General features: G+C 43.1%; 1 protein-coding gene across 1 annotated transcript; it reads left to right on the top strand.

Moving 5' to 3' along the window:
• Positions 1-651: 651 nt before the first annotated feature.
• Positions 652-3,261, top strand: LOC106586193 (dispanin subfamily A member 2b). The gene is made up of 2 exons (XM_014173179.2): positions 652-1,019; positions 2,851-3,261. Exons 1-2 carry the CDS (start codon positions 792-794, stop codon positions 3,004-3,006), a joined length of 384 nt encoding a protein of 127 aa, XP_014028654.1. The 5' UTR covers positions 652-791; the 3' UTR covers positions 3,007-3,261.
• Positions 3,262-13,727: the final 10,466 nt, after the last annotated feature.

The following is a 13,727-nucleotide window of genomic DNA, read 5'->3' as shown; positions in this document are numbered from 1 at the left end:
CCGACTTCAACTCTATTAATTAACATGACTTTAAAATATTTAATTTCTTGATTATTTCATTACAAGTCATCTCATCTCTGTTGAGCTGCTGCCTATGTTGTCTGCCAAAATCACAATTTGAGTAGTGATTTCAAAGTAAATAAGGCATACTTTTAAGAGTGCTGAACACCAACTATCAGTCACTTAGTTCATGCATTTTCAGGCTCGCGAAGCAACTGCTTTTTATCCCTCGAAATCATGTCTAATCAATTGATTTTACGACAGGTGTTCCCCAATCAACTTGTAGAAACATCAAAAAAATGATCAATGGAAAAAGGTTGCACTTGATCTCAATTTCGAGTCTTATAGCAAAGGGTCTGAATACTTATGTAAATGAGGTATTTCCGTTTTTTACATTTTTATACATTTGCAAACATTTCTAAAATACTGTTTTCGCTTTGTCATTATGGGATATTGTGGGTAGATTGATCAAGCCATTTTTTTACGTAATCAATTGTAGAATAAGGCTGTAACATAACAACAAAAAAGTCAAGGGGTCTGAATACTTTCCAAATGCACTGCACCACGTAACGTTTTCTCACTACAAAATATGGTAGTGACAGTAAGTCAAATATCTTTGGATACGTTTACCGGAAACAGTGCTAATGACGCAAACCTTCACCACTCCACTCCTCTTATAAACCCTCCACCTCACAAAAGAAACGTCTCTTTGGGTCTCACTTTCTCGTTTGCTCGAGAATCATTGTCTATTTTTTAACACGAGGCTAAATAAGTAGCTATATTCGCTTGCCATGGATCAACCACCATCGTACCAGCCAGAGTTTGTCCCAATGAAAGGAAATAAGTACATGCGTCTTGAAGACACTCACGGAGCGCCCAAGTTCCAACATACCGTCGTCTTGGGACAGCCACAGCCCGTTGTACCTCAGCCCAGGGATCACATTATCTGGTCACTTTGCAGCCTCGTGTACTGCAACCCATTCTGTCTCGGAATGTTAGCGGTGTATTTCTCCATAAAGGTGAGTTGGAATTCTCCTTATATAGCTTTTAATAGCAATGTCTGGTGTTGGTGCTTGTATTGTATGGATTTTCAAGTTGAGCAAGTTAATATATAGGTGACCAACTTTGAACGATGGAAGGAAGACAGCATAACAATTATCTACATTTGCGTTTCGCTCTCTTGTTATCACACTGTTATAAAAATGTGTAGCCTATACTTCATCTATAGGCTCTATAGATCTTTACTCCAAAATAAGTGTTTTAAGGAGTATTAAAACACTAAGAGGGTAATACATGACTGAGATCATCCCATTAGTGTGAAATGTCATGTGTGCATGTTGTTAACCTCTCTAGGGTACCTAGTCAACAGCCAGTGGAATCGAGTGGCGCGATATTCAAATACCTTAGAAATGCTATTACTTCAATTTCTAAGACATATGACTATTTTACACCATTTTAAAGACAAGACTCTCGTTAATCTAACCACACTGTCCGATTTCAAAAAGGCTTTACAACGAAAGCAAAACATTAGATTATGTCAGGAGAGTACCCAGCCAGAAATAATCACACACACATTTTTCAAGCTAGCATATAATGTCACAAAAACCAAAACCACAGCTAAATGCAGCACTAACCTTTGATGATCTTCATCAGATGACACTCCTAGGACATTATGTTATACAATACATGCATGTTTTGTTCAATCAAGTTCATATTTATATCAAAAAACAGCTTTTTACATTAGCATGTGACGTTCAGAACTAGCAAACATACCGAAAACTTCCGGTGAATTTACTAAATTACTCACGATAAACGTTCACAAAAAGCATAACAATTATTTTAAGAATTATAGATACAGAACTCCTTTATGCAATCGCGGTGTGAGATTTTAAAATAGCTTTTCGGCAAAAGCACATTTTGCAATATTCTGAGTAGATAGTTCGCCATCACGGGCTAGCTAATTTGACACCCACCAAGTTTGCCGTTCACTAAACTCAGAATTACTATAAGAAAAATTGGATTACCTTTGCTGTTCTTCGTCAGAATGCACTCCCAGGACTTCTACTTCATCCACAAATGTTGTTTTGGTTCAAAATAATCCATAGTTATGTTCAAATATCCTCTGTTTTGTTCTTGCGTTCAAGACACTGTCCGAATGGTGACGCGCGGACGCGTATCGTGACAAAAAAATTCAAAATATTCCATTACCGTACTTCGAAGCATGTCAAACGCTGTTTAAAATCAATTTTTATGCGATTTTTCTCGTAAAATAGCGATAATATTCCGACCGGGAGACGTCTTTTTCGTTCAAAGACTGAAAATGTAAAATGGACTCTTCACGTGCACGCGCGCACCCGTCTCATTGTTCTCAGATCGACCACTATCCAAATGCGCTACTGTTTTTCAGCCAGGGGCTGCAAAGTCATCATTCATCGTTCTGGCGCCTTCTGAGAGCCTATGGGAGCCTTAGAAAGTGTCACGTTACAGCAGAAATCCTCTGTTTTCGATAAAGAGGGTGTAGAAGGCCAAGAAATGGGCAGAGAGGGCTTTTCCTGTACAGAATCTTCTCAGGTTTTGGCCTGCCATATGAGTTCTGTTATACTCACAGACACCATTCAAACAGTTTTAGAAACGTTAGGGTGTTTTCTATCCAAATCAAACAATTATATGCATATTCTAGTTTCTGGGCAGTAGTAATAACCAGATTAAATCGGGTACGTTTTTTTATCCGGATGTTAAAATACTGCCCCCTACCCTAGAGAGGTTAACTAATATGCATAGCTACATAAACACAATCAGCAACACATGAATGATTCAATAATATAAATGATTCTACATTTTGTCTTCCAGTCCAGGGATAGGATGATGGTTGGAGACTTGGAGGGAGCAAGAAAACTCGGGAAGACTGCACGCTGCTTTAATACTTTGACCCTGACTTTGGCAATCCTTGGGCTGCTCTTCCTCTTCATCACCTGTGGTATCATCATCTACCAACTTGCACACTGAGTAGTTCCAGTCTTTGCTTTTGTAAAAAGTGTTCATTTGAAGTCTTGGCAGGTGTTATACACCTCTAGGATTGTGTCCTGATACATTTAAGCTCATCTCTTCAACACACACACACCACATAAGTTCCTTCAGCACTGTGTACCAGATCTGATTTGCTCTTCTTTAGTTTTGTGTTTTAAGGATGCAAGATGATTCTTTTGAAGTTCCATTCAAATGTAATTTTTTATAAATAAATTAAACATTTTTGTAAATGCATTACATTTCAGTTTTTATAGCTGTTAATGGATGTTAACGACTCTGTAAGACTCGTCCCATATAGACATACACTCACTTAACAAAAAAACAATTCCCATGGCTTTGTATCCACTTGGCAGAGACGGCATAACAGAACTTGGCTCGGGTCAGCAATTGAACTGTTGACTGAATCTGAGAGGTCCATGAACATACATATCCTGACATGGCTTGTCTTTGTTGTCGCTCTCCAACAATGTTTAAGCCACAATCTGTACTATTTATCGTTGCTAAGATTACTTGTCCTTGTGTGATATAAAGATGTAGGAATGTGAGTATGTTGAACAACTTTATCAACACCAAGAATTAACAGTATTAGGTATGTTTGACTTATTACTCTGACATAAATTATAAACAGATGTTGATGTTGTAAAAGTGTAATTTCCAGCAATGTAGAAAGTCCAGGCCTGGTTTCCGAGACAAGCTATGTCACCAGGAATCCCTGGCTGGCTGTGTCACCGTACTCTTGAATAGCTTACTATCATCTATTTTCCCTCTGGAGAAAATAGTCTCTGTAGGTTTGATGGGTAAAACAAACACTATTCAATTCAAGGTCTTGTATTGGATATTAACAATATTGGATTCGGGCTAAACGAATGTGGTTCGAGCCCTGAATGCTCGAACCACATGGGTCGAGCCCTGAATGCTGATTGGCTGACAGCCGTGGTATATCAGACCGTATACCACAGGTATGACAAAATATTTATTTTTACTGCGCTAATTATGTTGGTAATCAGTTTATAATAGCAATAACGCACCTCGGGTTTTGATATATGGCCAATATACCACGGCTAAAGGCTGTTTCCAGGCACTCCAGGTCGCATCGTAAATGAAAACAGCCCTTAGCCGTGGTATATTGGCCATATACCACACCTCCTCGGGCCTTATTGCTTAATTAAATCACGGCGCCTGTCACATGTAGAATATCTTTTGCATTTAGCAGATCTGACATTTATTAATGTGATATATCACTTAGCAAACGTTTTACTTGCTTGAGTTAATAAATCATAATTCATAACCATAACCTTGCCTTCATAGGAATGAAGGCAAGGTTATGGTTTGCCCAATTAATTAATTATCAACTAATTCATTAATAATTCATTCCAGTCTGCTGTCCCCACATGCTTCAAGAGGGCCACCATTGTTCCTGTTCCCAAGAAAGCTAAGGTAACTGAGCTAAATGACTACCGCCCTGTAGCACTCACTTCCGTCATCATGAAGTACTTTCAGAGACTAGTCAAGGACCATATCACCTCCACCCAACCTGACACCTTAGACCCACTCCAATTTGCTTACCGCCACAATAGGTCCACAGACGATGCAATCGCCATCACACTGCACACTGCCCTAACCCATCTGGACAAGAGGAATACCTATGTAAGAATGCTGTTCATTGATTACAGCTCAGCATTTAACACCATAGTACCCTCCAAACTCGTCATTAAGCTCGAGACCCTGGGTCTCGACCCCGCCCTGTGGAACTGTGTCCTGGACTTCCTGACGGGCCGCCCCCAGCTGGTGAGGGTAGGTAACAACATCTCCACCCCGCTGATCCTCAACACTGGGTCCCCACAAGGGTGAGTTCTCAGCCCCCTACTGTACTCCCTGTTCACCCATGACTGCGTGGCCATGCACGCCTCCAACTCAATCATCAAGTTTGCAGACGACACTACAGTGGTAGGCTTGATTACCAACAGCGACGAGACAGCCTACAGGGAGGAGGTGAGGGCCCTCGGAGCGTGGTGTCAGGAAAATAACCTCACACTCAATGTCAACAAAACAAAGGAGATGATTGTGGACTTCAGGAAACAGCAGAGGGAGCAGCCCCTATCTACATTGATGGGACAGTAGTGGAGAGGGTGGAGAGTTTTAAGTTCCTCGGCGTACACATCACGGACAAACTGATATGGTCCACCCACACAGACAGCGTGGTGAAGAAGCCGCAGCAGCACCTCTTCAACCTCAGCAGGCTGAAGAAATTTGGCTTGTCACCAAAAACACTCACAAACATTTACAGATGCACAATCGAGAGCATCCTGTCGGGCTGTATCACCGCCTGGTACGGCAGCTGCTCCGCCCATAACCGGAAGGCTCTCCAGAGGGTAGTGAGGTCTGCACAACGCATCACCGGGTGCAAACTACCTGCCCTCCAGGACACCTATACCACCCGATGTCACGGGAAGGCCAAAAAGATCATCAAGGACAACAACCACCCGAGCCACTGCCTGTTCACCCCTCTATCATCCAGAAGGCGAGGTTAGTACAGGTGCATCAAAACGGGGAAAGAGAGACTGAAAAACAGCTTCTATCTCAAGGCCATCAGACTGTTAAACAGCCATCACTAACATTGAGTGGCTGCTGCCAACATACTGACTCAACTCCACCCACTTTAATAATGGAAAATTTGATGTAATCAATTTATCACTAGCCACTTTATATTATATAATGTTTACTTACCCTACATTACTCATCTCTTATGTATATACTGTACGCTATACCATCTACTGCATCTTGCCATCTGATGTAATTAAATGTATCACTAGCCACTTTAAACAATGCCACTTTATATAATGTTCTCATACCCTACATTGCTCATCTCATATGTATATACTGTACGCTATACCATCTACTGCATCTTGCCATCTTGATGTGATGTATCACTAGCCACTTTAAACAATGTCACTTCATATAATGTTTTCATACCCTGCATTGCTCATCTCATATGTATATACTGTACTCTATACCAACTACTGCATCTTGCCTATGCCGTTCGGCCATCACTCATTTATATATTTTTATGTACATATTCGTATTCATTCCTTTACACTTGTGTGTAAGGTAGTTGTTGTGAAATTGTAAGGTTATATTACTTGTTAGATATTACTGCATGGTCGGAACTAGAAGCACAAGCATTTCGCTACACTTGCATTAACACCTGCTAACCATGTGTATGTGACAAATACATTTGATTTGATTATTTGATCATATACACGATGGTCGCTGAACTGTCAACCTTTTGGTCCGTAGCACTGCGAGTAATCATCTAAATAGAATTGGGCTGTGCCGTCGATAGTGCTAGGCTCCGGCAGAAGATTGCGGGATCGCCACCTACCGAGGACAAGCTCGCTCTCTTTACCCGTTTCATTACATTAATGCATTGAAAATCTTGCATATGGAAATTCTTCAAAGATAATTGATTTTATTTCGCATCATTACAATGGCATGGTTTTAATTCACCTGGCATCTTCAAGAAGCTCCACAATTGTTCAAGAGAGGGGAGAGGGTTTATTTGAAACAGCTGTTTATTTGCTGAAATTTGTGCCCTTCCCCGCCTATTAAAAGGGACATGCGGCTATTTGAGACACGTTTAATTGAAGTTTTATGGTACAAATAGCATTATAGTTTTTGGTGCCAAGGAATAGCCACTTGGATCTGAGAGGAGGCAAAGCATGCTCTAAGTTTTCCTGAATAACTGGACCTGCAGGGAGCATAGGCCTATGTGGCCAAATTATTATAGGACGACTTGGGAGAATGATGATCCGCAACAGACAGCGCATCTCAGTATTATAAGTAAACAATAAATCAAATCAAAGTGTATTTGTCACGTGCGCCGAATACAACAGATGTAGACCTTACAGTGAAATGCTTACTTACAGGCTCTAACCAATAGTGCGAAAAAAAGGTATGTGTGTGTGTGTGTGTGTGTAGGTAAGTAAAGAAATAAAACAACAGTAAAAAGACATTTGAAAATAACAGTAGCAAGGCTATATACATACACCGGTTAGCCAGGCTTATTGAGGTAGTATGTACATGTAGGTATGGTTAAAGTGACTATGCATATATGATGAACAGAGAGTAGCAGTAGTGTAAAAAGAGGGGTTGGCAGGTGGTGGGACACAATGCAGGTTAGCCAATGTGCGGGAGCACTGGTTGGTCGGGCCAATTGAGGTAGTATGTACATGAATGTATAGTTAAAGTGACTATGCATATATGATAAACAGAGTCGCAGCAGCATAAAAGAGGGGTTGGGGGGGGGCACACAATGCAAATAACCCGGGTAACCATTTGGTTACCTGTTCAGGAGTCTTATGGCTTGGGGGTAAAAACTGTTGAGAATACTTTTTGTCCTAGACTTGGCACTCTGGTACCGCTTGCCATGCGGTAGTAGAGAGAACAGTCTTTGACTGGGGGGCTGGGGTCTTTGACAATTTTTAGGGCCTTCTTCTGACACCGCCTGGTGTAGAGGTCCTGGATGGCAGGCAGCTTTGCCCCAGTGATGTACTGGGCCATACGCACTACCCTTTGAAGTGCCTTGTGGTCGGAGGCCGCGCAATTGCCGTACCAGGCAGTGATGCAACCGGTCAGCATGCTCTCGATGTTGCAGCTGTAGAACCTTTTGAGGATCTCAGGAACCATGCCAAATCTTTTTAGTTTCCTGAGGGGGAATAGGCTTTGTCGTGCCCTCTTCATGACTGTATTGGTGTGTTTGGACCATTCTAGTTTGTTGTTGATGTGGACACTAAGGAACTTGAAGCTCTCAACCTGCTCCACTACAGTCTAGTCGATGAGAATGGGGGCATGCTCGGTGCTCCTTTTCCTGTAGTCCACAATCATTTCCTTAGTCTTGGTTACGTTGAGGGACAGGTTGTTATTCTGGCACCACCCGACCAGGTCTCTGACCTCCTCCCTATCAGGCCTACCACTGTTGTGTCGTCTGCAAACTTAATGATGGTGTTGGAGTCGTGCCTGGCCATGCAGTCATGGGTGAACAGGGAGTACAGGAGGGGACTGAGCACTCATCCCTGGGGAGCTACAGTGTTGAGGATCAGCATGGTAGATGTGTTTCTACCTACCTTTACCACCTGGGGGCGGCCCGTCAGGAAGTCTAAGATCCAATTGCAGAGGGAGGTGATTAGTCCAAGGTTCCTTAGCTTAGTGATGTGCTTTGAGGGTACTATGGTGTTGAACGCTGAGCTGTAGTCAATGAATAGCATTCTCACATAGGTGTTCCTTTTGTCCAGGTGGGAAAGGGCAGTGTGGAGTGCAATAGAGATTGCATCATCTGTGGATCTGTTTGGGCGTATGCAAATTGGAGTGGGTCTAGGGTTTCTGGGATAATGGTGTTGATGTGAGCCATTACCAGCCTTTCAAAGCACTTCATGGCTACGGACGTGAGTGCTACGGGTCTGTAGTCATTTAGGCAGGTTGCCTTTGTGTTCTTGGGCACAGGGACTATGGTGGTCTGCTTGAAACATGTTGGTATTACAGACTCAATCAGGGACATGTTGGAAATGTCAGTGAAGACACCTGCCAATTGGTCAGCACATGCCCGGAGCACACGTCGTGGTAATCCGTCTGGACCCGCAGCCTTGTGTATGTTGACCTGTTTAAAGGTCTTACTCACGTCAGCTACGGAGATCGTGATCACAGTTGCCCGGAACAGCTGATGCTCTCATGCATGCCTCAGTGTTGCTTGCCTCGAAGCGAGCATAAAAGTGATTTAGCTCGTCTGGTAGGCTCGTGTCACTGGGCAGCTCGCGGCTGTGATTCCTTTTGTAGTCTGTAATACTTTGCAAGCCCTGCCACATCCGACGAGTGTCGGAGCCGGTGTAGTATGATTAAATCTTAGCCCTGTATTGACGCTTTGCCTGTTTGATGGTTCGTCACAGGGCAAAGCGGGATTTCTTGTAAGCTTCCGGCTTAGAGTCCCGCACCTCGAAAGCGGCAGCTCTACCCTTTAGCTCAGTGTGAATGTTGCCTGTAATCCATGGCTTCTGGTTGGGGTATATACGTACAGTCACTGTGGGGACGACGTCCTCAATGCACTTATTGATAAAACCAGTGACTGATGTGGTGTATTCCTCAATGTCATCGGAAGAATCCCGGAACATGTTCCAGTCTGTGAAAGGAAAACAGTCCTGTAGTTTAGCATCTGCTTCATCTGACCACTTTTTTATACACACTGATGCTTTAATTTTTGCTTGTAAGCAGGAATCAGGAGGATAGAGTTGTGGTCAGATTTACCAAATGGAGGGCGAGGGAGAGCTTTGTACGCGTCTCTGTGTGTGGAGCACAGGTGATCTAGAATTTTTTTCCCTCTGGTTGCACATTTAACATGTTGATAGAGATTTGGTAGAACTGATTTAAGTTTCCCTACATTAAAGTCTCCGCCCACTAGGAGCGCCGCCTCTGGGTGAGTGGTTTCCTGTTTGCTTTTTTCCTTATACAGCTGACTGAGTGCGGTCTTAGTGCTACCATCTGTTTGTGGTGGTAAATAAACAGCCACGAAAAGGATAGCTGAGAACTCTCTAGGGAAGTAGTGTGGCCTGCAATTTACCACAATATACTCTACTTCACGCGAGCAAAATCTAGAGGCTTCCTTAGATTCCATGCACCAGCTGTTGTTTACAAAAATGCACAGACAGCCCTCCCTTGTCTTACCGGAGTGTGCTCTTCTATCCTGCCGGTGCAGCGTATATCCATGTCGTCATTCAGCCACAACTCTGTGAAACATAGGATAGTACAGTTGGTGATGTCCTGATGGTAGGATATTTGTGATCGTACCTTGTCTAATTTATTGTACAATGATTGCACGGCGAGTAATATTGACGGTAACGGCAGCTTTCCTACTCGCATTCTGCGGGTCCTGACGAGGCTCCGGCTCTTCGTCCTCTGTACCTGCGTCGCTTCATCTTGTGAATAACTGGGATGTCGGCCCTGCCGGGTGTTTGGAGAATATCATGTGAGTCTTGCTTGTTGTTGAAAAAATCTTTGTCTAATCCAAGGTGAGTGATTGCTGTCCTGATATCCACAAGCTCTTTTTTGCCGTAAGATACGGTTGCAGAAACATTATGTACAAAATAAGTTACAAATAACGTGAAAAAAACACATAATAGCACAATTGGTTGGGCACCCGTAAAACTGCTGCCATTTCTTCTGCCGCCATTCTATCTCCAAGACTGGCCTGCTTCTGTGCCTTTCTATACCTTTCTAGACCTTATAAACTGTCGAGAGTAGACCCACAACTGATCCAAATGGAATGAAACATTCAAATCATAGAGCGTTTGGGCCTTTATTCAAATGACATTTTCACTGCAGTTTACAGCCAAGAGTAGAATTTTGTACTCACGTGAAAACAATAATGCAATTATACATTGCATTGTGGTGATGTAGGCTAGTCTAGGTAGTATGATTGTATTGTCCCCAAACAAGACCCATAGGGGAGCTTTTTGAGCTGCATGTATTATGTCTTCACTGATCTTCCATGCAAAATGATGCACCAGGCATATCCGCTGCCTATCCGCTATTCCTCTATGATCTTGTGGATTTATATAGATAATTGGTGCGACTTTCAAAGATTTTACATCTGATAGCATAGCTAGCTATCCCCCAGTTAGCTAGCAAGATTAAATAAATGCTTGCCAGCTAGTTAGCATAAGATAATGTCTGCTAGGGTTAGGATTAGGGTTAGAATAGGGGCCAGGGTTAGGATTAGAATAGGGTTTAGGGTTAGGTTAAGCTCATAATAGGGGTTAGGGTTAGGGTTCAGTCCTCAACTGTTCATAAAACACTTTAAGAAATATATTTTCAGATGATAGTTACCAACAAAATATATGATCATGGTGGCTATGGCGAAGATGCACTTCATTGTGCCCTGAATGCTATTGAAAATGGGCAGAATGCCCGTGCTTTTAATGTATCAAGCACAAGGCGAGACCCAGATGCAGACACAGGAGGCAGATGGTTGAAGTCTTACAATGTTTATTAATCCAAAAAGGCGAAAGGTCAAAACCAGTTCAGAGTCCAATAGGTACCGAAGGGCAGGCAGGATGATCAGGCAGGTGGGAAAGTAGTCCAGAGTCAGGCAGTGATCAAAACCGGGAAGACTAGCAAAAGAGAATAGAAAAGGAGTACGGGGGAAAACACGCTGGTTGACTAAACATACAAGACGAACTGGCACAGAGAGATAGGAAACACAGGGATAAATACACTGTGGAAAATAAGCGACACCTGGAGGGGGTGGAGACAATCACAGGGACAGGTGAAACAGATCAGGGCGTTACATAATGTGCCACACAAAACCCTGAGGCGCCACCGAGACAAGCAGGTCAAAACCACAGCCATTTGGGTGGGTTACCAGTCTTCACTAGTTCTTTCAAATGTGACCTAGTGAGTCATATCCCAAAAATGTAAAGAGCCCTTTTTGGACTTACATCATGTGATGTGAAAACTTGCCTTTGACCTAGCGGAGAGGATGGGAATCCAAAACAAATTCAATAAAGAAAGGCAGTTGATAAGCATAGACTGGTATTACAGTTTTATGAAGCACCCAGGGTAGCTGGGCAAAATGCCCCTTTCCCCCAAAAATGTATTTGATTAAATAACATCTGTTGACTGTGGCCATTTATTTACCTTTATAGTTTGTTACCCTAAGCATCTCCATCAGCCACCTTTGCTATTTTGTCAGCAATTATACATTGATCTTAGGGGGGAGGCGTCTTACCCCGTGTTACCCTGTGATTGCTAGTTAGACTATTGCAAAACTGGACAAATGATCCACTTACCATCATTGTCATTATGAATGGTAGATAGAGGGCAGGATTGACAGACTGGTATTAGTGCGGAATGATTAGTGCTTTCTAAGGTCGTTGTGGTGTCTGTTAACCCTTTCACATGTACCATCACACGGGTTTGGCCAGCTCAAATGCATTTGGCCAGCTCAAATGCTGATTGTTGCTTCATTCGAAACTGGCCGTTCACACGGGTGTGATCGTAAGCTTCAGGGACCACTGTAGAACGATCACACCCGTGTGAATGGACAGTCTCGAATGACGCAACAATCAGCATTTGAGCTGGCCACACTTTTTTCTGAAACTATTTACACACAGTCCTTACAAAGTTATGTCCAGAATGTGAGCAGTTTATTTTTGGATGCAATGATCAGATATTCACATAAGTATCTATAGCATAACACAATCATCCTAACCAGAAAAATGTAGGCTACATTTGTCCTAGTTCTGAGGAAAGATTGAGGCAACACAAGTGGTCATGTTTTCTAACTCTCGGCTGACATAAACTACAATATGAATTAGCTAATAGCAATTGCTATGTATAATTAATCATATCACGGGTGAGCTCACCGTTGATAAAAATAATTGAGTAAAACACTTTCTAGAAATCGAAAGTAATCCAAGGATGATTCGTTTGCAGCCATGCTTTTTTCCCCACAGAAACCAAAGTTTGGTCTGCATGCATGTTGAATGGGTGTGTCATCTAACATCGTTCACTTTCCACCATTACCTTCCTGAAGTTCTCAAAAAATGACTGAACCCTTACTGACCTCATTTTGATATAGCATATTTGGTCTGACAGACGATTACGTGAAACCCAGAATGCATTATGTCAACAACCATGGCTCCACACACACAGCTGGAATTAACTTGGCTCATCATAATTAGTACAACCTTCAAAAAAGTATTTTACACACACTATGTGCCCATTACAATCTATGCATGAATCGGAATGCATGATTTATTACATTTACATTACATTTACATTTAAGTCATTTAGCAGACGCTCTTATCCAGAGCGACTTACAAATTGTGTGAGGCAGGGTCGTACTCTGCGAATGTTGTAGAGCATGAACCTACAGGATCGGGTCACCGCCTTGATGTTAGTGGAGAACGACAGGGTGTTGTCCAGGATCACGCCAAGGTTCTTAGCACTCTGGGAGGAGGACACAAGGGAGTTGTCAACCGTGATGGCGAGATCATGGAACGGGCAGTCCTTCCCCGGGAGGAAGAGCAGCTCCGTCTTGCCGAGGTTCAGCTTGAGGTGGTGATCCGTCATCCACACTGATATGTCTGACAGACATGCAGAGATGCGATTCGCCGCCTGGTTATCAGAAGGGGGAAAGGAGAAGATTAATTGTGTGTCGTCTGCATAGCAATGATAGGAGAGACCATGTGAGGATATGACAGAGCCAAGTGACTTGGTGTATAGCGAGAATAGGAGAGGGCCTAGAACAGAGCCCTGGGGGACACCAGTGGTGAGAGCGCATGGTGCGGAGACAGATTCTCGCCACGCCACCTGGTAGGAGCGACCTGTCAGGTAGGACGCAATCCAAGCGTGGGCCGCGCCGGAGATGCCCAACTCGGAGAGGGTAGAGAGGAGGATCTGATGGTTCACAGTATCAAAGGCAGCAGATAGGTCTAGAAGGATGAGAGCAGAGGAGAGAGAGTTAGCTTTAGCAGTGCAGAGAGCCTCCGTGACACAGGGAAGAGCAGTCTCAGTTGAATGCCCAGTCTTGAAACCTGACTGATTAGGATCAAGAAGGTAATTCTGAGAGAGATAGCAGGAGAGCTGGCCAAGGACGGCACGTTCAAGAGTTTTGGAGAGAAAAGAAAGAAGGGATACTGGTCTGTAGTTGT

Source organism: Salmo salar, chromosome ssa02 (genome assembly GCF_905237065.1).
Source record: "Salmo salar chromosome ssa02, Ssal_v3.1, whole genome shotgun sequence".
In the NCBI taxonomy this organism is placed as follows: domain Eukaryota; kingdom Metazoa; phylum Chordata; class Actinopteri; order Salmoniformes; family Salmonidae; genus Salmo; species Salmo salar.
Note: the sequence above shows the minus strand (reverse complement) of the source record. Positions and strands in the feature narration are given on the sequence as shown.

Excerpts from the sequence above, each read along its gene's own strand:
- LOC106586193 (XM_014173179.2), top strand. The coding sequence starts at position 792 with ATGGATCAACCACCATCGTACCAGCCAGAGTTTGTCCCAATGAAAGGA. Across the intron at positions 1,020-2,850 it reads CGGTGTATTTCTCCATAAAG|TCCAGGGATAGGATGATGGT; the intron begins GTGAGTTGGAAT and ends TTTGTCTTCCAG.